Genomic DNA, 25,042 nt, shown 5'->3' on the forward strand with positions numbered 1-25,042 from the left:
TGAACTCATCCTTTTTGGCAAGAAAAATATAAAAGCAGTACGTTATTTAAATGGAGAAAGATTGCAAAATTTGGCAGTACAGAGAGATCTGGGTGTAGTGGTACGTGAATCACAAAAGATTAATATATATGTACAGCAAGTGATTAGGAAAGCAAATGGAATATTTTTTGTTGCAAGAGAGATGGAATATAAAAGTAGTGAAGTTTTGTTTCAGTTATCCAAGGTGTTGGTGGAAGACTTTGTATAGTTTTTGTCGTCTTCCTTAAGGATATAATAGTACAAGGGTAGAAGCAGTTCACAGAAGGTTCTTGTGACAGGAATGACTAATTCCTGGAAATGAAAGGGAGAGAAATAGTTGGATAGGTTGAGCCAAGACCCACTGGAATTTGGAATGAGAACTGACCTCATTGAGACATGTAAGATCCTGAGGGGAATTGACAGGATGAATGGATGTTTCCCCTTATGGGAGAGACTTGAGCTGGAGGACACAGTTTAATCATGAAGTCTCCCATTTAAATTGGAGATCAGGAAAAATTATTTCTCTTAGAGGGTGGTGAATCTGTGAAATTCACTTCCCCAAAGAGCAGTGGAGGCAGGTCACTGAATATTTTGAGGCTAGGTTGGACAGATTGTTGATTGACAAGGGAATCAAAGGGTATAAGGACTGGACAGGACATTGGAGTTGAGACCACAATCAGATCAGCCTGCCTTTTACGATGAAGCAAGCTGTAAGAGCTGAATGGCCTATTCCTGCTCTGGGTTCATATGCACGTAAAAGCTAAGTATCCAGACGGCCACATCACTCACTACTGCACTGCAATCTGCATATTCTAACAATGTAACGCTCCACAGCATATTGTCAATACAGTTGAAGGGAGTTCCAGCATTTCCTGTACAAAAGTGCGATTATTTTGAACCTATGGGAAGCCACAAGACAACATTTAATTCAAGTATTTTAGGTTTGGCTTCTTATGTGATATTTCAACTATTGAGTGCATGCAGATGCTGCTCCATTCCAGACCGAAATGTTGACATCAGAACATAATAACTGGATGCAGGAGTAAGACACCTGGCCCCTTGAGCCTGTTCTGCCATTCAATAAGATCATGGCTGATTTTTCGTGGACTCAGCTCCAGTTGCCCACCATAATCTGTTCTGTTCCAAATTCTCTGTTCAAAAATTTACCTATCCTTGCCTTCAAAACATTAAATGAGGTAGCCTCAACTGCTTCACTAGGAAGGGAATTCCACACATTCACAACCCTTTGGGCAAAGAAGTTGCTCCTCCACTGAGCCCTAAATCTGCTCTCCCTTATTTTGAGGCTATGCACTGAGTTCTGGTTTCAACCACCAGTGGAAACAACCTCCCTGCTTCGATCTTATCGAGTAGTGACCAACGACCGACTACAAAACTTTACAGAACTGAAAATGCATCTTTTTAACCATAGTTGCCTCATAATGCAATGACATCTCATTTAAAATGTAACACAATTCTAGGAATTTCAAACATCAGTTATTTAAAGGGGCGGCGTGGATCAGATCTCCTGACGGGAAGCAAAGTAATTTAAAATAAATATGGGCCATCAGTCGACTTCAATGCTATCATGAGATGTTTGCTGGCCAGGTGATGTTCTGAATGAAGTGTCTCTTCCTTTGACACACACACACACACACACACACACACACACACAGGTGCGCATGCGCATTCTCCTCGGGCGCTGGCGAAGCAGGGGCGCATGTGCGGGTCGATCACACCCCAATGACATCATCCGTTTGGGGACCGAGAGCGAGCCGGGTGATGACATGTCTACGTCGGACGCAGTCTGGACCAATCGGATTGGGGGTCAGCCCAGATGAGGGGGCGGGACTTCCGGTGGCATTGGGTGGCCGTGCTGGTGGTGTGGGGGAGGGGATGAAGGCGCAGGCGCAGGGTCCCGGGTGTGTGTAGTGAGAGGGAACGAGGAGCAGAAGGGGAGGGCAGGGCAGGCAGCGATGTATTGACGTCGACGTTGAATGAAATTCTTTCTGCGGTTCCCGAATGTCTTAGCGAAGTTAAAAAAAGCGAGAGAGGAAAAGAAAAGTTTAAGCCAAGGGGACGGTGGCCTGCCGGTGTCTGTGTGTTTTAACCATCAATGGAAATTCATGGCATCTAACTTGTTGCGGCCGGAACGGTATTAAAGTGAAAGAGAGAGAGCGAGAGAGAGGCGCCATTTTGTTCCTTTTTTTGAAAAAAGAACTCTCCTCGCCCCCAGTTCAGAGCCCAGCGAGTGAGTGAGGGAGGGAGGGATTATGGCGAAGAAAACCTACGATTTGCTGTTCAAGCTGCTGTTGATCGGAGACTCCGGGGTGGGAAAAACCTGTGTCCTCTTCAGGTTCTCGGATGACGCCTTTAACACCACTTTTATCTCTACTATAGGTGAGTGAGTGAGTGGGTGAACGAGTGAGGGACAGCCAGCGGTTACTGCTGTGGGCCCGGTTTTTATTCAACTGCTGGGCTGGGTGGAGGCTATGGGCGGCCGGCCGGCCGCCCGAGGAGAGCGTTTGGGCCTTGTGTTACAACCTATTTATTTCGCAAATAACAGGGCAGTGCAATGCAATGCAGTGGAACCTCGGCCAGGGGGAGTGTTTTTTTAACTGTTAATGTGTCCATCGAAATTCTCTTTCCTGGTAATTAAAGGATATTCAGTAAACCTGCGAGTTTCATTTATGTGCGGAAGTAATATTTGGAGTATTTGCTTTTCTCAAAAGGCTTTTTTCATGTAGACTGCCACTGATTTCTGAAGCATACGTTGCATTTTTTTTAAACTAGGCCTCTTATTTGTGTTAAGCCCAGTGGTTAATGGTATCTCAGCATCCTTTGGACAAGACTGTAAATGCTTCTCATTTGCGTGTTCCTACTTCACAGCAACACCTCTTGTCATTTTTAAGAAAATATGTTCCTAAAATTGGCCTTTTTTTGAAAATCGAATATCTTTAAACTGCTTCAGGGCATTTATCTGAGAAACGGTCAAGTTTTAGTAACTTAAGAAATATTAGTTGTGATACTTCTGAAGATATAATTTCTGAATCTGAAATTATGCACATTATGAATAGTGCCGAACGTTTCACAAGTTAAAACGTTTATTTAAATATATATTGTATCTAACTTTTTAGTTAACTAACATGGTCTAATCAAAGTGATAAATTCTTAAAGGATGCAACCTAGTTACCAAAACCAGATTATTAATTTGCTTGAAGTTTGCCACAAATAGGATATTTGAGGTTGTATCTGCAGTTTGCTCTTTAACCCCTTGAGCCTGTTCAGCATTCTGAGAGATCACGGCTGCTCAGGGATCTGACTTCATATCACAATTCTTAGAATATAGAAAAGGTTGGGGGGTGGTCATTCGGCCCATTGTGTGCTCTGGTTTTTGACTGGCTAATTTGCCTAGTGTAATTTCCTGCCTTCTCTCTGTAATCCTGTACGTTCTTCCTTTTCAGATAAGTATAATTCCATTTTGAATGGCTGGATTGAACCCTCCTACACCACAATGTCAGGCACTGCATTCCAAACTTTAATCACTTGCTATGTGGAAAAGTTTTTCCCTGTTCCACTTTTGTTTTTCCATTTCAAATCTGTTTTTCATTTTCAATTGTTTCATGAGTGAGATCTCTTAATAGATTTTATTAATCTACTGTATAAGTCTCGGATTTAAAATTGACAATGAATCTGTGGTGGCAGAAGAGAATTTCAAACATCTGCTACCCTTTGCCAGGAAAAGTATTTCCTCATGTCATTCCTGAAAGGTCTTATTCTAATTTTTGGCACAACCTCTGATTCCTAGATGCCCCAAACAGTAGAAAGTTTCTTTCTATCCATCCTACCTATTCTTTCTTAAAACATTACTTTAATCACACTTTACCCATCAAAATTCCAGAGTATTGTCAGAGTAGAGTCGTACTCTCTCTCCTCATAATGGTGTCCAGTTCCCATTCAAGTAAATGTACGTTGCTCTCCCTCCAAGGCCATAAATTCTTTGAGGTTTGATGCCCAGAACTGCTGTTGGTACTCCACGTGCTCTAACTGGGATTTTGTATAGCTGTAGCATTACCTCTTTCTCCTTGTATTCTGCTCCAGATTTGAAGGCCAGCATTTTGTTATCCTTTTGGTTTTTTCTGGATATGTCGAGAAGGTTTTTGTAATTGGAAACCCACAAAATCCCTTTGTGCACGATATTTCTATCTTTTTATCATTTAAAAAGAACATAGTACTTTTCTAGATCAGAAATAGAGTTTACAACATGGAAACAGGCCTTTCGGCCCAACTTGTCCATGCCGCCCTTAATCTGGTACCCAGTCCATGTTGTTATCAGAGCGGACACAGTGCCAGCCCAGCCTGGAACATACTCAGCCGCTAACCTACACCCAGCTGCAGTTACCATGGCGGCCTTGGCGTCTCTGGCAAACACAAATGCGCTGATTCGCTCCCTCTCCTCGGGCTGCACACAGCGCACCGCCAGGGACCACTCGCACCGGCTGGGCCGCCAACAGCCGCAAGCCCAGCGCAGCCCCTCCATCCTCCGGCTGCCCGACATCACCTCATTCATGTCTGTTAATACTGACATCCATTTGCCACAGTCTTGTCCATTGACAAAATTTTATCAAAATCCCTTTGTAATTTGATGCTTCCACTTGTGGCTGCAGAATTCCGACACTGCAGCAAGAGGCCATTTGGCTCATCAAGTCTGCGCCAAATCTCTAAATAAAAAACATTCTTCCCAGACAACCTCCTCGACTCTATCCTCATAAACCCCTGCATTTACCATGGCAAATTCACATAATGTACACATTTGGTTTGGGGAAACTGGAGCTTCCAGAGGGAACCCATGTTGACGTGGGGGAATGTGCTAACTCCACATAGACAGTTGCTCAAGGTTGGAATCAGAAATGGATCCCTGACAATGAAGCAGCATTGCGAACCACCATGCTACCTTGCCGTTGTCTGACTTGCATCTCTGGCTTTCTAGTGTCACCTAAATTGTTAACAAAGATGATGACTAGCCAGTCTCAACTTGGATCCTTGTGGATGCTAGTATTCTTATCCTCCCAATGAGGCCCCCCCCCCCCCCCCCCCCCCCCCAGAAAGAAAGCATTGCATGTGTCTACTTTAAAACCTCCTTTGAACATTCCTTTGATCACTTGCCCTCATGTTGTCTTGTATGTGGCTCTATAATTTTTGTCTGACAACACTTTTGTGTAGCACAATGTTTGTTTTACTATGTTTACAAAACCATATTAATGCAAATTGTACCAAAAATCTCCTTGTTATCAGGATTGTCATGAAGTTGATATAACATTTAAAAACTTAGTTGTTCCTTTGCTTTGTATAAGTGCCATTAGTTGGTGGCTTAAACAAGTGAGTTTAAGTCAGAAAATCAGTAAGTGCCAAAATGATTGAGTTGATTTTTGAGATCAACTTTTCATCAGTACTGGGAAGAGGTTTTCACAAGTTGAAATGGGGAGGATGGATAAAGGACAAAAGGGAAGCTCTGACGCCCCAAGTTGAAGATAAGAGCCCTTGGGTATTGAATAAATAATTGCAAGATGCAGGGTATTTGTCATTCAATATCTATGAACTTCTTGAGCACATATCCTGCTACTGGACTCATTGGTTCTTGCCACCATCAACCACTCAACTATTAGTTCAGGCAGCAAGTTGAGCACTTCATGTGAGAGAGGGGCCACTAACATTCCCCTCTAACCATGCATAGAGTTGAAAGCTTGAACTTGCATTCTTGGTGCAAAGCAAATAGAATCCCGAATTACAGTGGAAACCATGCTGTTACCATATTATTTGCTGGTCTTGTTCAGCTCATAATGAGGCACAACATTGTCATGCCAGGATTTGAGTTTCAAAGAAATGGAGAAATTCTGATTTGTTTTTTGAAAAACCCATGGCATAATTTTCAGGAAGAGCAGAAAAGTTATGCCTAATGTGCTGGTCAATATTTTTGCCTTGAGAATTGACTGGTCATTGTTCCATTGCTATTTCCTGCTTACTTTGTACAAATTGGCTGTGTTGTTTCTGACATTACAACTATGACTTCATTTTAACTATACTTCATTGGCTGTGACAAAACAGAAAATGCTGGAAAACCTCAATCTGATAGCATCTGTGGGGAGAGAATAAAGCCAACATTGAGTCTAGGTGACCCTTTGTCAGAGCTGAGAGCAAAGAGAATCAGCAGAGATTTATACTAAATACTCTCTATTCTTTGCTCTCAGCTCTGAAGGGCCATCTAGACTCAATTTGGTTCTATTCTCCCCCCACAAATGCTGTCAAACCTGCTGATGTTTTCCAGCATTTTCTGTTTTTGCTTCAGATTTCAGCATCTGCAGTATTTTGCTTTCACTGGCTGTGGTCCTTTGAGGTGGGTGGTACTTGTGAACTGGTGTTTTATAGTTTTTATGGCAGTGGGTAAGGTATGATATTGAATGGGTAAGTCTGAAAATTAAGTAGGAAAAGTATCAAAAGATTAAATTGGTATGCAATACTCTTACATAGAACATGAGAAATAGGAGCAGGAGTAGGCCATCTAGCCCCTCGAGCCTGCCCCGCCATTCAGTAAGATCATGGCTGATCTGAAGTGGATCAGTTCCATTTACCCGCCTGCTCCCCACAACCTTAATTCCCTTATCGATCAGAAATCTATCTACCCGTGACTTAAACATATTCATCGAGGTAGCCTCCACCACTTCAAACAAAGAACAACCCAGCACGGGAAACAGGCCCTTCGGCCCAACGAGCCCGCGCCGCCGCATCACCCTACACCTATTCTACCCTGCATGTCAATGGGCAGAGAATTCCAGAGATTCACTATCCTCTGAGAGAAGTTGTTCCTCTTCAACTCTATTCTAAACTGACTCTCCCTTATTTTGAGGCTGTGCCCTTTAGTTCTGGTTTCCTTTGAGTGGAACGAATCTTTCTACCTCTATCTAGCCCCTTCGTTATCTTAAGTCTCTACAGGTCCAATCTACTCAATCTCTCCTCATAAGCTAACCCCCTCATCTCTGATATCAACCTGGTGAACCTTCTCTGTACTTGCTCCGAGGCCAGTATATCCTTTCGCAAATAAGGGGACCAAAATTGCACACAGTACTCTAGTTGCGCCTCACCAGTGCCTTGTACAGTTGCAGCAAGACCTTCTGCTTTTATATTCTATCCCCCTTGCAATAAAGGCCAACATTCCATTTGCCTTGTTGATCACCTGCTGCACCTGCAGACTGAGTTTTTGCAGTTTGTGCACAAGGACCCCCAGGTCCCTCTGCACAGTAGCATGCTGCAACCTTTTACCATTTAAATAGTATTCCATGTTCCTATTATTTCTTCCAAAGTGGATAACCTCACATTTGCCAATGTTATACTCCATCTGCCAGGTCCTCGCCCACTCACTCAGACTATCCAAACCCCTCTGCGGACTTTCTGCGTCCTCCACACAATTCATTTTTCCACTCATCATCTTGTCATCAGCAAACTTTGTTACCCTACATTCAGCCCCCTCCTCCAGATTGTCGATGTATATGGTAAACAGTTGAGGCTCCAGCACTGATCCCTGTGGCATGCCACTAGTCACCAACTGCCAACCAGAAAAGCACCCATTTATACCAACTCTCTGCTCTGCCAATCCTCAAACCATGCTAACACTCAAATACAGATATTTGATCTGGACTGTTGGGAAAATTGGGCTTTTGTATTAGAAAATTGGATATGTAAATGATATAATTCAAAACTCTAACCTGGGAAAGTTTCTTCCTGACTACGGTCATTTGGGCTCCAATGTTTATTTCTAGTCACATTGTATATGAAGAGAAATTTTAGGCTGTTATTGTGAAGTTTTTCATACCAGATATGATCAGTATGTAAAATTGACTTTCAGATTGAATGTTCAAGGTAGAAATTGCATTGTTGCAATGGAATAAATGTACAGCCTTCATCGATGGATGAACAAAAATGGGCTCAACTGCATTGATTTTGTGATTTAAAAATCTAGCAGTGAACTGAGGACCTGGGGTGGAACCTCAAGAAAGTGTTTGTATGCAAATCCCCATGTATCGTTTGGCTGTCTCACTTGGGTGAAATTGAGCTTGCTATGTTTTTGGACTTAAAGCATTACAGATCTGCGTTCTGCTATGGTTCATAGAACCATATAAATAGTTCCTGTTGCCAAGTTCTTTAATGGTTTTTAGTCTCAGGAGGATCCTCTTGAGGGTAGACAAGAATTTGTATTCTGAAGTACTTGGAGTCAGCAATGACAGTGAAATCCCATTCGTTACCTTTTAGAGCCACTTCAAGGTTAGTAGCTGGCTTTTGACATCCAGGACAGTTGCCATTTTTAACTCCATTAAAGCTACTATTTAAAAATTTAAACAGCAATGCCATTAGAGAATATACTGAAGAGCCCACAATATTCTGGTAAACTGGTTCATTAAATTCTGTGCGCACAAAATTGCTTTTCAGAATGTTGTCAACCATGTTGTGTTCTCAACTCTTTCAGATGGCCTTTAGCTTGTTGGCCTCTGGACTTGCCAGGCAATGGCATTGGCTTAGAGGATGGCTTTTGAATCTAAATGTTTTTCAATCATAGATTGTAGAATCATTGTATGTAATTATGAGCATTTGTGATGAATGTAGTCTTAAGTTTTTGAATGAGTTTCTGTTGTGAGCAGTCCCCAGTTTATACTAGCTGATTAACATTTCAGTGCGTGAATTGACTGAAACGCAGGGTTTTCTCCAGTCTGTTCAAGTCAAACTGGATGTAGCACAGTATTCAGTCAGCACTTATCACACCCTGGAGGGTGTGGCAAGAGTCGTTTTTGGTTTGCCATGAATGTAGTGTAATTTGGTTGTTTGGGATCTGTTTTGAAACAAATACTATTATCTTTGAAATGCCTTCATTAAAGTTTCTGACGTGCATTTTAGTTTTTTTAGCGGACCTTCAGTCTGGAACTGAAATGACAGATTTGCCTCTGCTCAAATTTTAGTTGATTTTGTAGCTCCTTTTAATCTGGTGCATAAAAGTTTTTATTCTTGCCTTTAATTTACAGGCTTCGGCTGCCACATGGGGAAAATTTTAAGTAAAGTGGGTGGGAACTTTGTGAAGTTGTTAATTGTTCTATGTTATGTCATTGAGGCCATACCTTGAAGAATTACTGCACTTGCGCTTTTTATGTTTGTGCCTGTAAGATTGGAAAAAAAATTAGTACGTCATTTCAAATGCTGTATTCATTTAATATGATGTTGGCAAAATTTATTGAAGTTCAAGTGGGCCAAAAGATGTCTAATGCAACTTAATTCGGATCAACGGCACTTCATGGTTTGTATTACTCATTGTTCAAAATTATGGTGTGGTTAATATCAGGTATTAACTGCATTATTGTTTTGTAAATTCTGACAGTTTTGTCATGATTAATGAAATGAAACGGAGTTGCGCTCTATTATGGAAGTTAAATGCACTTATTTTCAAATGGGACTGCCTTTGAAACCTTTCAGTAAAGTCTTTCAAATTGTTGGCAGAAAAATCACCTGAGGTATATTGTGCACCTGAGACCAAAGTTGCTCTTCCAAGTGAAGCAAAATGTAGCCTTGTAGGTAAATACAGGAATTCTTATTGACTGTTTTGCGTTGAAAGCCATTTTATGGTGTACTGTTGCTTGTAACGCCACTATTTCACTCATTCATTTTGTTTTTCTTTGAAAAAGCTAATTTTGTTGAATAAGTCAATTGAAAACTAAGTGAGGATAAGAATTCAGCTATGTTGGGTACAAAATTTCAACTACCGTACTACAATTTATGACCTAGAAAAGAATGGCTTGACGTTTTGGAGAGTTGACAAAACAAAGCCCAAGGATTTGAGGAGGCTTCAAGAGAAGTAGACAAACAATTCAGGGAGGTACTTATAAAGGGCTGTTTTCTGTTTTTCGTTATTGTGTGAAGCACATTGCAAAGTCTCTTTAAAACTTTATTGTTTACCATGTGCATGTTGTTTATGACAATCTGTGTGCTATCTTTCACACTGCTGTGCAGTGTAGCAGAAGATTCCCTTAATTGATATTCTGAAAAAGATGAGCATTCGATTATCAGGCTTGAGGATACTGAAAAATTGAGTAAGGCCATGGAAAGAGATTGGATATGGTCGTGGATGAATTTGTGAACAAGAATGAAGGTTTTTGATTGGCAAGGAACCAGGGGGATCTAAGAAATGTGTGTTGTAAGAAAATTGGGAGGCTGATGAGTTGCAGTTTTGCAGAGGTTGTAGTTTAAAATTGATCTCAAATTCCATTGATAAGTTATTTGAAAACCCAAGAATGAATGCATTTCAGGTATATATACAAAAATTCCTGTAACTTCAGTGAACAAGTATTTATTTGCCAAATACTTTGTCATTCTGTAATTTTGATCACATTTGCAGCTCTGGACTTATGTCAAAATGACAAAAGGCAGTTCTCTGGGAGGATTATGTGGACTCAAAACATTAATGCTGTTTCTCTCTCCACAGACGCTGCTGGACATGCTGAGTTAATCCAGCATTTTCTGTTCTTATTCTTCAAGAACTGGTCTGCCACCTTTAATTTGGAGATTGCAAGCTTAAGATAGGTTTACTTGTCATAAGAACATAAGAAATAGGAGCAGGAGTAGGCCATCTAGCCCTTCGAGCCTGCCCCGCCATTCAATAAGATCATGGCTGATCTGTCGCTGCTCAGTTCCACTTTCCCGCCCTCTCCCCATAACCCTTAATCCCCTCTCCTATCAAAAACCCATCAACCCGCGTCTTAAAAATATTTAGCGAGGCAGCCTCCACCACTTCAACGGGCAGAGAATTCCAGAGATTCACCACCCTTTGAGTGAAGAAGTTCCTCCTCAACTCCGTTCTAAACCGCCCCCCTTTTATCTTGAGGCTGTGCCCCCTAGTCCTACTGTCTTTTCAACTGGGTAGAACAGAACACAATTGAAAACGAATAAAATGAATGAAGTGAATAAAATGAATTTTGTTAGTCCGCATAAATATCATTCCTAGTTGTAAATTATTTATTGAATTGGCTATTTTCGCTAGCATGGAGAGAATATATGAGCCGGTTAGCTTGGGTGACTAGTACATGGTTCAGAAGTGGGTTCAATTCCCATTCTTGCAGAGGTAAACTTGAGACCTGCTTCTTCGCTCTACCTGTGAGTGTGAAAGGGAGTGGCAAATCACTACTGACAACTGCCAGGAAAACTGCTTGGGCTGAAGCATCTGATAGTGAGTCAAGAACCTACCTTCAGGCGGAGCACAAAAAATAAATGAATGACAAGAGAATAAGGGCAGAGAAGATTTGAATTTTGTTTGAATTTCAGTGGACTTTCTGATTTTAAACTTCAATACTTTTCTTCCCCAACAGATCACCTGTAAATCCATTCACTTCTCCACGTTGATGTGTTTTGTAAATAGAGGGAAAGCAGTATTGTTGATCAGTTTGCAACTTATTAGGAGGTTGTGATTGAAGTCCCCATTACAGCATTTGAGCTACATAGTCAAGGTTAACACTGCAGTGCATTACTGAGGGAGAACTGCGCAATTGAAGTGGTTGTCTTTCTGATGATTGTTGAATCAAGGCCAGTTTAGGTAGATGCAAAAGATTTCTTGAAATTAATTAATGAGGAGCAGGGAATTCTCTCAATATCCTGGCTAGCGCTCATATTTGCATTTCTTTCTCAATTGGCCACAATATTGGTCAGCATTCCATGTTGGCTTTTTCTTGGAGCTATCAAATTAGTCTCATGTGTCTGCTCTTCCTCCACAACACTGACCTTGAAAGAAATAAAAATTTCTAAGTGTTTATTCAATTCTCTTCCATCTGTTATTGTTGAAACTGCTTCCTCCACCAATTTTTTCAGGGCATGCATTCAAAATCCTTACCATTTGCTTGAATAATATTTCCTTGTGTTGCCTCTTGTCAGTTAGTGTAAATCCATATTTTCTGTTTGCTGATCTTTCTGCAATTTGGAACTCTGATTCTTTATTTACTGAGTATCTCTCTTGAATCTTTCCTTGACCACTTCGGCACAAGGGAGAACAGCCCCAGTTTTTTTTATGTACTGAAGTCCTACATCCCTGATACCAACAAATCTCTTCTGCACATTCTTTAAGGATTGTTATGTTGCGATGGAGGTTGCAGTTTATGATGTGGGTATGCCGGCGTTGGACTGGCGTAAACACAGTGAAAAGTCTGACAACACCAGGTTTTAGTCCAACCTATTTATTTGATAATATACTCGCAAGCTTTCGGGTTAGTCCCTTCGTCAGGTGAATGGAGAGTTCTGGCCTCAGACAGAGCATATAAAGCACAGACAGTTTAGAGATTACTGATTAGAATGCGAATCCTTACACCCAACCTGCTGTTCAAGACCTGAAGTGGCTGATAATGTGAGTGGAAGGAGCACTGATCACAGTTTAAAGAGATGTGTATTGTCTCCAGACAGTACAGTAAGTGAGGTTTTGCAAACCCAGGCAAGTCATGGGGGTTACAGATAGTGCGACATGAACCCATCTGTAACCCACGTGACTTGCCTGGGTTTGCAAAACCTCACTTACTGTACTGTCTGGAGACAATACACATCTCTTTAAACTGTGATCAGTGCTCCTTCCACTCACATTATCAGCCACTTCAGGTCTTGAACAGCAGGTTGGGTGTAAGGATTCGCATTCTAATCAGTAATCTCTAAACTGTCTGTGCTTTATATGCTCTGTCTGAGGCCAGAACTCTCCATTCACCTGACGAAGGGACTAACCCAAAAGCTTGCGAGTATATTATCAAATAGGTTGGACTAAAACCTGGTGTTGTCAGACTTTTCACTGTGGTTGCAGTTTAAACAGACTAAGGGCCTTTTAAAGTTAATGAACTTTTTTAGCACTTTTGCAAATGTCAACTGAGCGTTCTTTTAACCAGAGTTGAAATAGGTTCAGAAAATTAAGAATCCAACATTGCATAATTGGTGTTAGTTTATTGCACAGATAATTGCATGACATTTAATTTCCATTGTTGTAAGTGGTCATGTATAGTTGAAACAATTCCGGCATTGATGCCACATTGTCAACATTTATATTGTAAATGTTCAGTTTTTAAGATGTTGCATTTTACCCTAAACTAACATTTTGTAAATGAAAATTGCTTTGATCCTATCATTTTAATTCTTGGCAAAGTGAGACTTTTGGCGCTGTTACCAGGGTAAGTGAACTTGTACTGACCAACTTGCATTGTTAAATGTGCCTAAAAAGCTGCTACCAGTTACCACCCTCTTTCAGAAGCTATATAATCTTTTCCTGGTGACTTAATGTTAGATGTACTCTAGGGTAAAATTCTAAAATGGGATACTTGTACAACAGATCCCCCACAAGGTGGAGAATAATTGGATTTAGCCATTCAAGTGTAAATACAGTGATATGTAGTATTTGCCAAATCAGTTTTCAAATAATGAAAATTAACTTCTGTAAGCGTAGGATCCCAGTCCTTCAGATTTTAAGACTGGAGATTTAAATTCATTTTGCTCCCCCTGCTCCCTTATTTGGCTTTCTGTATTTAACAAAAAAAAATCTATTCTAACCTATGCTTCCTAGTTCAGACTCTCCATGTCTTAGTATGAATTCTGTAATCTGCTTGGTTAAGAAAATACTTCTGTTTGCCCTGTCCACAAGTCCCAGACTCCCTGTTGAGAGTTTCACATTGTTCAGAATTTCTAATCCATTCAAGTGATAGTACCAAAGCTGAGGGAAAGTTGAGTATAATGAATAACTATTGCTCTTAGTTTGCCATTGATTATGAAATTCATGTCATTGTCCTTGGGTGCACACTTGTGTTTTATACTGCATACATTCTGCATAATTTTGCATCCTAATACTTTATATTGGATTTTGTGTAAAAACTTGCTGTTATTGGGTCAATGGTTGCCCTGAAATTATTAATGTTTCCCTCTAAGCCACAAAAATGCGAGCTTGTATAGCACTTTAACAAATTTGGAGCTATTATGTTTAGTGCCCTCAGTTGGGAGAAGACTTGCATTTATGTTGTGCCTTTTAATTACCTTAACTCCCCAGCAACCCCTGGCAATCTGCAGGATTGAGTTATGGTACTTGCGAGGTGTTAGTCTGCTTGGCTGCTTGCACAAGGATGATGCATAACAGGCAATAAATGTTACCAATTTCGAGTGTCATTTGGTGTCTGCATAGAATCAGTATAAGAACATAATTTATAGGAGCAAGAGTAGGCCATCTAGTCCCTCGAGCCTGTCCCGCCATTCAACAAGATCATGGCTGATCTGAAGTGGTTCAGTTCCACTTGCCCACCTGCTCCCCATAACCCTTAATTCTGTTATTGGTCAGAAATTTATCTACCTGTGACTTTAACACATTTAACGAGGTAGCCTCCGCTGCTTCAATGGGCAGAGAATTCCAAAGGTTCATTACCCTCTGGGAGAAGTAGTTCCCCCTCAACTCTGTTCTAAATTGACTCCCCCTTATTTTGAGGCTGTGCCCTCTAATTCTTGTTTCCTTTCTACGTGGAAATAATCTCTCTGCTTCTACCCTGTCTAGCCCATTTTATGGTGCAGAAGGAGGCTATTTGGCCCATCAGGTTTGTGCAAACCCTCCTTTCCAGGCCCCCCCTCCTGCCTTACCCTGTAACCCATCCCATTCATCATGCTAATCCATCTAACCTGCCCATCTTTGGAGTGTGGGGGGGAAACTGGAGCACCAGGAGGAAACCCATGCAGGCGCTGGGAGTATGTGCAAACTCCACATAGATAGTCACTCAAATTGAACTTGGCTTCCTGTTCTAACCACTGTGCCTCCATACAGTAAAACTGCTTTATGAATGCAATCTCACTCCTCATGCCAGTACAGTCTGTCTTAAGCTTTGAGCCTGAGGAATTTTACTGGCTGATATGGTTTTGAACTTCGACAGACCGAAAGGTTTGTAATAGAAATCTGATCAACTGTTTAGAGATTGCTGGACAGAGTTGCATTAATACTTGGAAGATTTGTCAAATTGGTCTTCTTCCATTTGAGAACTGTGAGCAGGCAGTGTAGCAGCTTGTGCTATTGAGTACTTTTGTAGCCACTTTGATTACATAAGTGGTTACACTTGAAAAAGTAATCCTGCAGTTGTTAACACACTTGGGATGTGATAAGTTGCTTTACTGTATTAATATAAGCTCACTCTTGTAGAAAGGTTCTTGCCTTTTAATATACTTAGCTCAGCATCTGCAGCGCTGAATCTTTGGAATTTTCTACAAATTTGAGTAAATATGTTTCTCTTCCTTGCAATCCTTAAGGGTTACCCTTTTTAATTTGAGACTGTGAACTCCGATCACAACTGCAACCAAGGGAAACATAGTATCAAGCTTCTTAAGGTCACCTTTTGTATTTTGAGTAGATGGTCCATGTACCTGGAGCTACAACTGCTGTTCATTGAGCAATCCCTTCTGTGTGCTTTCAAAACAGAACGCAGAATTGCTGAGCAGTAACTGATAGCCAAGTTCCGCACACAAGGACGGCCTTAATTGGGATCTTGGGTTCATGTCACACTATCTGTAACCCCCACGATTTGCCTGGGCTTGCAAAATCTCGCTAACTGTCCTGGCTGGAGACAATACACGCTTCTTTAATCTGTACTTGGCCCTCTCTCCACTCACATTCTGTATCTTTAAGACTTGGTTACTTGTAAAGACTCACATTCCAACCATTATCTTGTAAATTGAGTTTGTGTCTGTATATGACCTGTTTGAGAACCCAAGTCCTCAATCACCTGATGAAGGAACCTGAGACTCCAACAGCTAGTGCTGCCAAACAACCTGCTGGACTTTAACCTGGTGTTGTGAGACTTCTTACTGTGCAATCCCTTCTGACCAGGAACCAATCCACTGGAGTTTTATATTTTCTGTAAGGCAGATGTATCCTTCATTGGAGACAAAAACTATATACAATACTTAAACTATACACAATACTTAAAGTTAGATCTTGCCGTGGTTCTGTACAATTGCAGTAAGGCGTTATGGCTGTTATGTTTCAATCAATTTGAAATAAAGACCAGCACACTACTTGACTTCCTAATTGCCTGTGGCACCAACATGTTAACTTGGATTCGGGCACAAAGAAACCAGATCCCTCTGAATTTCCCATTTTTCTCTCCATTAAAAAAATACACTGGCTTTCTAGTTTTCTAGCATAGCTTTGAGATGTCTTGTCATATAAGGCACTATATGAATGCAAGTTCTTTTTAAAATACATTACAGTGTACTTGTTCCACATTCTTTCCCATTCCTTTTGCAGCCCATATGTCTTCCTGTCAGCTTGCGTTCTTAGCAAAGTTGGATGCATTATGCTCTATTCCTTCATCTGCGTCATTGATAAATAGCTGAGACCCAGGCACTGAACCCTGCATTACCTCCTGGTTACAAATTGCCAACCTGAAACTGTTTGTTCCCACATCTTTCTCTCTATGCATCGATCCTGAATTCATAATGTATTGCCTTGATACTATGAGCCATAATTTTGTGTTATGTCCTGTGACAGCTGATTGTATTTTTTTTAGAGCATTTCAAGTAGATTACATTACTGGTTTCCCCCTTAACCACCCTGTTCATTGCAAACTTAAAAGAAACCTTTAACAGATTAGTTGAAAGTCATTTCCCTGACACACATCCTTGCTGACCCCTACCAATCACATGAGTTGCTATGTAGCCTGTTATTACATTTTTGGTAATAGATTCTAGCAGCCCTCCCCGCTAATGATGGGCCAGCTGGTCTATTGGTTTTCTCCTCTTTTCTATCATCCCACTCATTTCTTGAATGACGTGGGTGATATTTGCTATATTCTAGAACATGGATTGGAAGATCAAAGCCAATGCACCCATTTTCTGTGCAACTACCTCTTCTAAAGTCCTTGGGGTCAGATTGCCCTATTCAATTTGTAATCTCTTGGTCCTGGTGAAATTATTGAGACTGGTTTCTTTCAATTCATCATCCTAGATTTCTCATTATGCCTGGGATTTTTTTTGTCTGACACTTCTTTAATCTCCCTTAATTTTACCAGCCTTTGCATCTAAGGGCTCCACATTTATTTTATCTGTTGCAAGTTTGTTTTCATATTCTCATGATTTTGTGATTCTTAATGGATTCCAAGATCCCCTCGTCCTCATGCTTACTACTCTTTTTGGCAACATAAGTCTCTTGTTTTCATCTGATGCTATCTTTAACTTGTCAGCCATGATTCAACTTTTTCAAGGCAGGGTATAATTGTGTAATGTTAAATCATAATATTTGCTTCTATATAACCATCATTAAATATACTTCCCCAGTCTAGTTTAGCCACTGCTCCTCTGGCCTACATGATGTGCCTTGTTCATATTTAAAACCCCCAAGTTTTAGACTTGACAGTCAATCAAGCTCAGTAATATCACTTTTCCCCAGAGGTTGCATGATGACCAGACATTGTACAATACTGGATCTAAAATAGCTTTTTTCCAATTTAGTCCCTTGACACATTGATCTAGAAAATTATCTGAAATGCATTTCATGAACTTGTCATCCACACTGTTGCTGCAAATTAGGTTTAGTCAGTCTCTAGTGAAGATTAAAGTCTCACATGACCCTTATTACATAGACCTTTAACCTCCTGATAAAACTTTGCCTCACAGTAGTGTTACTGTTAGGTGGGTAATAAACAGTCCTCACCATTGTTTTCTGCTTGTTGATTGTACTTCATTTTCTGCATGAAGATCCTTTCTATCTAAATGTGACTTGGAAGGGATTTTGGGGATGATAGAATTTAAGCAAAGTTGCTAAGCTGTCTTGCTCAGTGGTCAGAGTAATCCCCATGAGTTGCTGTAGTCAGCACCTGTAGATGGTTTGTATTGTAATAGTGTGCCAGTGTTAAACTTTCAGTACAAGGGCCCTTCTAAACATGAACTGCTTCATTGTGAATAATGTTAAGCTTGTGGCTATACCTGGGATACACTGCTTAAATTGCAGATATCTTTGATTTCTTTCCACAAACCAGTTGTATGTACTCTGCCTCCATCTCTCCTGATCTCTCTACTGTCTCTGAATTGTTAGATTTCTTGCCAGACATCTTGCATTAGTTGATTAAAAAATTTCCTTCAACCAAATGTTGGGAAGATAAACTGTTGCAAACTTTATTTCCTTTCCACATATTCCTCCCCTCTCCTGGAAATGGAATCTGAATCAAATTTTCAATCCTTAATGTTTGACTTGTGATAAATTTCCTGTTGTGTCTTGCAGAATCATTAAAATCACCTATTTCCATTTCTAGCATCCTTCAACTCTGCCCTAATTTATCCTCTGCAAACTTGACCTCTATCCCATTCCATCTTGCAACAAGTCATGTGTGCCTGGAGTTTGTCAATGTATACTGCTGCTTATGCAGTTCCTTTTTAAGAAAAATTTCATTTTTTTTTAGTTCCCTTCAAGACCTTGCTATTCTTCTCTAGTTTTACAGTACCTTCTGTGCTCCACTGATTCTTGCCTGAGTGTCGCCAAATTTAATTATGCTTTCATTAGTGATCATCCCTCAGCTACCAAGACTCGTATTAAGTTGACCTTTCTGTACACCCTAGCTATGACTGTAGCTCAACATTCTGCATCCTCCTCTTCTCTATGTACAGAAAGCATTGTCTGGATAGTGTGCAAAAAACAATACTTTTCACTGTATTCTAATAGTGACAATAAATCAAATGAAGGCCTAAAGCTCGCTACATGTCTTTCCCCCTCCTTTTAAAATGCTCCTTAAAACCATTTGACCAAACCCTTGGTTTGTGTTGTTTAACAGCTCATGGCTCAGTTAACTTTTGTGAAGTAATATGGAAAATTTAATTACATGGGAAAATACCCTGTAAGTGCAAATTATGGTTTTGGGCTGGTTATTTTTCAGAAAATGAATTATCAGCAGCCCCTTCACCGCCACTACCTGTGTTGGTCCTGCTTTTCTGACGTCTAGTTCTGGTTGAACTGCACTGTATTTAATTAAACATTGAGAGCAAAACTATTATCTTTGACTCTCACTGTGGGCATTGCACCCTTGTCATTTATTCTATACTGTCACTTTGTCAAATTGAAGCTGATTATTTGGGATCATGGCATCCGATTTGATCCTAAGCTCAAATCATGATCCCATACCATCTCCATGATGAGGACTAACAACTTCTCCCTTCATAGCATTGCCTCTTTCTGCCTCATCTGAGTGGACCTGGTGAATGCTCAGTGCATTTTTTGACTGTAGATTCAACTAACAAGATGTTGAGCCTGAGAACCGCTGCACCCTAAAATTAACATAACCATCCCAACTGAATTTATAAATTGCAATCGCAAGATGTACCTTACTTTAGACAAGCTCTAACATAAGGCCATACATTAACCTGAATGTGTACAAAGCATGTGGAGCATTGACAGGCCCAACTGATTCTATGGTGTGAATTTTCAGCATAGATGGTGGGTTAAGCCTGGGGTTGGGTCAAGAACAAAAACACAGAATTTACCAAGTGGGGAGATGTGCAAATCAAGGCCACAATCTTGCTCTCCACTGTCCTTTTGCTGAGACCAACATACACACAAGTAATATTCATGTCTGACTGGAATACCAGAGTTTAGCCTTGTACATATTTTAATGCAGTTCACAAACAGAATCTGCAGCAGGTGAGAAAGGGAGATCAGAAAGTCACCATTTACTGGATGGAGAGATTTCACTACGTCCTCAGCAGCTACTTGAGGTCATGATTACAAAAAGCACAGGAATTCATGCTTCAGATTCTTCAGTGTGAACTCTTATTACATAGAATAGCAACAGAGTGAGGGAATAAACACCTGAGAGTTAGCCCATATTCCAGTATGGCCACCTTTATGTTCCATGGAGTTTCTTGATGTGTGCTGTGCCATTGGCCGAATTCTATGTGGTAAGTATGCTTTTACACGTTCATAGGAGGTTCTGAATTGAATCCTTATTGGGTTTTTTGGTAAGATGAAAATTTGAAACAAACATAATTAAAAGGCAATAGTGAGCACGTTAACGCACACTCCCAGTACACTTGATGTTAAATGCCCTATATGGACATGCTTTTGGAGCGATTTCACTGGGGAGGTGAGCTCCTTTCACTTGTGAGCAAGATAAGAGGACTGCGGACATGGATTGTTTTGTTGCAAAAAAAGAGATAGAGACATCAATAAGCCAGGATCTCACATTGGAATCTGCTGGAGAGAGCTGCTCCAGAGAGTCCATGACGGGGGAGAGCAATGCTACTGTTACCTCTGTACAGAGAGGGAGGGCCTCCAGTCAACAGCCTACAAAGAAGAAACTAAAATTGAGAATCAAGCATTGTAGAGATTTCTTGAGGTTTGTTTTTTTTCATTGTGCCAACACACATCAGCATACAAAGCCCATGTGTTATGTGAGGAAACACTGATGAATAAAAAAGTTTAAAATCTTCAGGCAATCTCTTAAGCTGTACCTTACCACAGAGCCAAAGAGAAAATGCCCCACACTTAGAGGGATTAATTCTCCCTGCAGCATGGTTTGCATGGTCCTGGTTGAGAGATCCGCTGAAAAAATGAAATGCACCTTGCAGTTTGAGATATTGCTGAGAATTTACAAGTACAGCTTATTTCTCGTTTAAAGTTAGGATGGCCACTTTTAATACAACTGGATGCAAGTGCAGATGTTAACAGATTGCTAGTTTAAGTTAGCTACGACTGGCACAATGAATTTGAGCATTGGCTGTGATGCATGATATTACCAATGAGTGCAACTGATGCACAGCTCTTTGAAGCTTGGAAGAATTCTATGGTTGAAAAGTGCAAGCTCGCCTTGGTAAATTGCAGAGGAATGACGAGCGATGGGGCACCCAACATGACTGGAAAAAACAGCAAAATTATATTTGAATCAGTGAAAAGTGTTTCTTGCACACTATACAGACAAAACATACCACTCATAGAGAAGGAAATGAGAGAGTGCAGAATTTAGTGTCAGTCATAGCTAGGGCATAAAGAAAGATCAACTTAATGCAAGATAAGTCCATTCAAAAGTCTGACCGCAGCAGAGAAGAAGCTGTTCTTGAGTCATTTGGTACGTGACCTCAGACTTTTGGTCGTCTTCCCGAAGGAAGAACGTGAAAGAGAGAATATCCAGGCTGCGTGGGGTCCTTATTTATGCTGGCTGCTTTGTTGATGCAGTGGGAAGTGTGTGCAGAGTCAGTGGATGGGAAGCTAATTTGCGTGATGGATTGGGCTACACTCATAACCTGTAACTGCTTGCTGCCTTGGGCAGAGTAGGAGCCATAGCAAGCTGTGATACAACCAGAAAGAATACTTCCTATGGTGCATCTGTAAAAGTTGGTGGGTTGTGTCTGACATGCCAAATTTCCTTAGTCTTTTGAGAAAGTAGAGGTGTTGGTGGGCTTTCTTAACTATCGTGTCAGCGTAGGGGACCAGATCTGGACGCCTAAAAACTTGAAGCTCTTGACCCTTTCTACTTCATCCCCATTAAGGAGGCAGCTGGTCAGGACGTTGTTTGCTATCATTGCTAATGCCTTGCAGTGGATAAAGCATTGAAAGGAATTCCATCCAATCTTGAGGTATTGAAAGGAGTTGTGAATTTTATTAAACGCAGCGTGCTCAGTACCAGGCTTTTTGAGTTGATATTTCGAAATGTAGGCAGAGCACACCCATTATTCCACATGAGATGCATTACACCCATTATTCCACATGAGATACATTAGCTGTCAAGGGGTTGAATTGTTTGACAGAGTTTATAAACTGAGGTACGAAATCCATGCTTTTCTCCTTGAGAAATCATTCCCTCTGGCTGATTTATCTGGTGATGAAAACTGGATGCTTTGTATTACCTTGCAGACATCTTTTCAATTCTAAACGGGAATTGAACCTTAGATTGTGAAGAAATGATAATTGCTTTCGGCACTGAGATCAAATCGTTTCTTTCCAAAAGTAATTGAAAATTTGGCAAATGCCAGTAAAAAGCCAGAACTATTACATGTTCCCCACACTGCTACAGCATATCAAAAAAGGTAGCGTTAATAAGGGCACTGTCAGTAGGCCTTATTCAGTTGCACCTGGCTACACTGACCAAGTTTTGTCACTATTCAGATTTTGAAAAAGATGTGTGAAAAACCCGTTTGAGTTTGAGACTCTGAGCTCATTATTAACTTAAAGCTTGACTCCAAATAAGCAGATTGAGCTCGTGCACTTGATCTGTGGCAAGATGTTAAAAACAACCACAAGTCCAATGTTGTCAGCAATTTGGATTAGCATTTCCTAGGAGTATAAGTGCTGAGTAAAATTAGAATTGCATTGTTAATGTCCACGCTAATGTGGGATTTTCCGTTCTGAAAAATAAAGGCTACACAAAGGAACCAACTGAAATCTGCACCTGATGTGCAGATTGTCCGCTCATTCATTGATCATGAAGAAACAGGCTCACGTGGCACATTATAAAGGTAAATGAACTTGATGTGGGTCCTGGAAGTCAACCAGTTGGCAAAAGTGAGCCTGGGGGGAAAAAGTTTGAAAAACACCGCTCTAAACATCAGTTCAAACCAAATTTGTTTCATCTGCCCTCATGCTCTTTGATCTACACTGACTCAGTCTTTCAGTGCCTCTGATTTGAAATTCTCTCGTATTCAAATCTCTTCACGCGTGTGATTTTTCTCAAATCTGTCACCTTCCATTGCTGAGCTGAGGAACAAAATCATGGAATGTGCCAAAATTAAATGCCATTTACTTTTTGCTTATTTTATTTCCTTGCTGTTAACTTTGGCTAATTTAATTCACTTTGAGTATGCAATTTGAGTATGGTATCTACCATTGTTTAAAACAGTTGCTTAATTGGTAACAATTATTTTGCAAATAAAATTGGACTACTGTGGAAGATGTCAAAAGTGACAGTTTATCCTGTGTTGTACCAGTAATTCTCTTCAGCTCACTTTCCCTTCAATCATTGACCTGTCCATTCAGTGAGCTGAGTTATATGTAGCTTGATTTTATAACAGCTGTCTCCATTTCTTTAATGCATTGAATTGTCTAAAATGGCCATTCATCATGAGTGCAGAAAGCAAATGTTAGCACTTTACTCAACTGCCTTAACTGTGCATTGGTGAGGTCCAAAACATGCCCCCCTTTTAGCTTGTGTGGAATGGTAATTTTATTTGACTTTCTCCCTCCTCCACGTATCCCTCCATGCATGTACACACCTGTCTTGGGTTGAAAGACCTGTTGAGTTGTCCTGGCTTTTATTCACCAGTTTTGGGGAGTTTTTCTGGACTCTCTTTAATAGACTGACATTTCTGAAAGTGCCTTTCCAAATCCACCAGCCTATTTTGTGGTAGAGATCAATATTGAAATTTGTTATTCATTGAAAACTTGTTTCAAGCTTCTCTTTTTTTCGTTTTGCCAGTTCAGTAGTGCAGATCTGAAATTACGCACTTGTGCAACGTTAAACCAAAAACGGTTGTATTATAGTGAGATCATATGAGAAGCTCAAGAAATCAACTCAGTTGAGTTAGCTGAGCAATACTGCAGATCACATGAATGTGTCAGGAGGTCAAGAGCAAGAACTGCTAGGTGGTGAAGGGACTCTGTCAACATTACCAGGCAGTGAATTGAATAAGCTTTTTGGGTTACAGATGGAGGAGAGATTTAGAGCTTCAGCTTTCAGTGGCATATATAGGATGGTATTTGGAAATGGATGGAATCGGGTTGTGATGTGGAAAGGGTTGGGTTATTCAGAAATAGGTATTTGGGATGTGGCAAGAAAGAAGCAAAAAATTAAAATTCACATGGTCAGTTCCTTGGGATAGAAGGAAGAGTGGGCTCTTTCAGCTTCCTTCCTAGTCTCCTGTTTGGGGGCAAACAATGATCTGGAGAATGGATTTTAATTAGATCCCCTTGTTCTTCTAAATTCCATGCAATACAAGCCCAATCAATGCAATCTCTTTTGTCTGACAATTCTGCCGTCCCAGTAATCAGTGTGGTGAACCTGTGCTATACTCCCTCCATGGTGAGTCCATTCGTCCTTTGGAAAGGAGACCAAAGCTGCACGTGGATGTGGTCTAACCAAGGCCCTGTATAGCGCAAAGCATCCTTGCTCCTGGACTGAAGTCCTCTTGCAAACATGCCATTCCTTAATTGCTTACTGTACCTATATGCTTGCTTTCAGTGACTGGTGTACAAGGATACCCAGATCCCTTTATGTCACTGTTTTCCAATTTATCAATGTTTAAATAATACTCTGCCATTCTGGATAACTTCACATTTGTCCATGCTATGCTATATTTCCCACTCACTCAACTTGTCTAAATCACCTTGAAGCCTCTTCATGATCTTCTGCAATCTACCTGCGTAACTGAAGTTCCTCATCCGTGCAAAAATTCTCATGATTCTTCTGCACACTCAACTTCTAAAGTGCAGTGCTCAGATTAGAAAACACTGTTAAGGCAGAAACATTTACACAAGTTTAACATATCCTTGCTCTTGTACTCTGTGCCCTGTTATATTTTGTTTTCTTACAATTTATCTGCCTGTAGCGTCACCTTGTTGCCTGTGCACCTCCTTGAGAATTGCATGTTTTATATTGTCTTCATGTTCTTCCTGTCAAAATTAATCACTTCGCACCTCGCTGCATCAAAGTTCATCTGCCACTTGCCCATTCCAACCTGTCTGTCCTTTTGAAGTTCTACATTATTCTCTTCACAGTTCAGTGCACCTAAATGTTATTGGTAACCAAAATGTGTGTGAATACAAAGTCCCAAAGATAAATAGCTCTTTTTAAAATGAAACAATATTCCCTTTTGTCTGTTGTGTTTTCTCAGTTGACACATGTTTCATATTGTTTGTAAAGGAAGATTTTTAATTGTCTCAAGCTCAGTCTGGCAGGACTCGTGCCTTCAGTCTGAACAGATAGTACCGCGGCCTGAGAGCTTTAGGATATTTTTTCCCATTCTTCAGATTTGA

General features: G+C 40.5%; 1 protein-coding gene across 1 annotated transcript in view; it reads left to right on the forward strand.

Moving 5' to 3' along the window:
- Positions 1-1,912: 1,912 nt before the first annotated feature.
- The window catches only part of rab10 (RAB10, member RAS oncogene family), a 53,362-nt gene continuing 30,232 nt past the window's right edge, over positions 1,913-25,042 (forward strand). The window contains exon 1 of the mRNA XM_080192291.1: positions 1,913-2,415. Coding sequence (XP_080048417.1) covers positions 2,289-2,415 — 127 coding nt within the window. The 5' untranslated portion in view covers positions 1,913-2,288. The remainder of the gene's footprint in view (positions 2,416-25,042) is intronic.

Source organism: Carcharhinus amblyrhynchos, chromosome 7, assembly GCF_965287045.1.
Source record: "Carcharhinus amblyrhynchos chromosome 7, sCarAmb.v2.hapA, whole genome shotgun sequence".
NCBI lineage: Eukaryota > Metazoa > Chordata > Chondrichthyes > Carcharhiniformes > Carcharhinidae > Carcharhinus > Carcharhinus amblyrhynchos.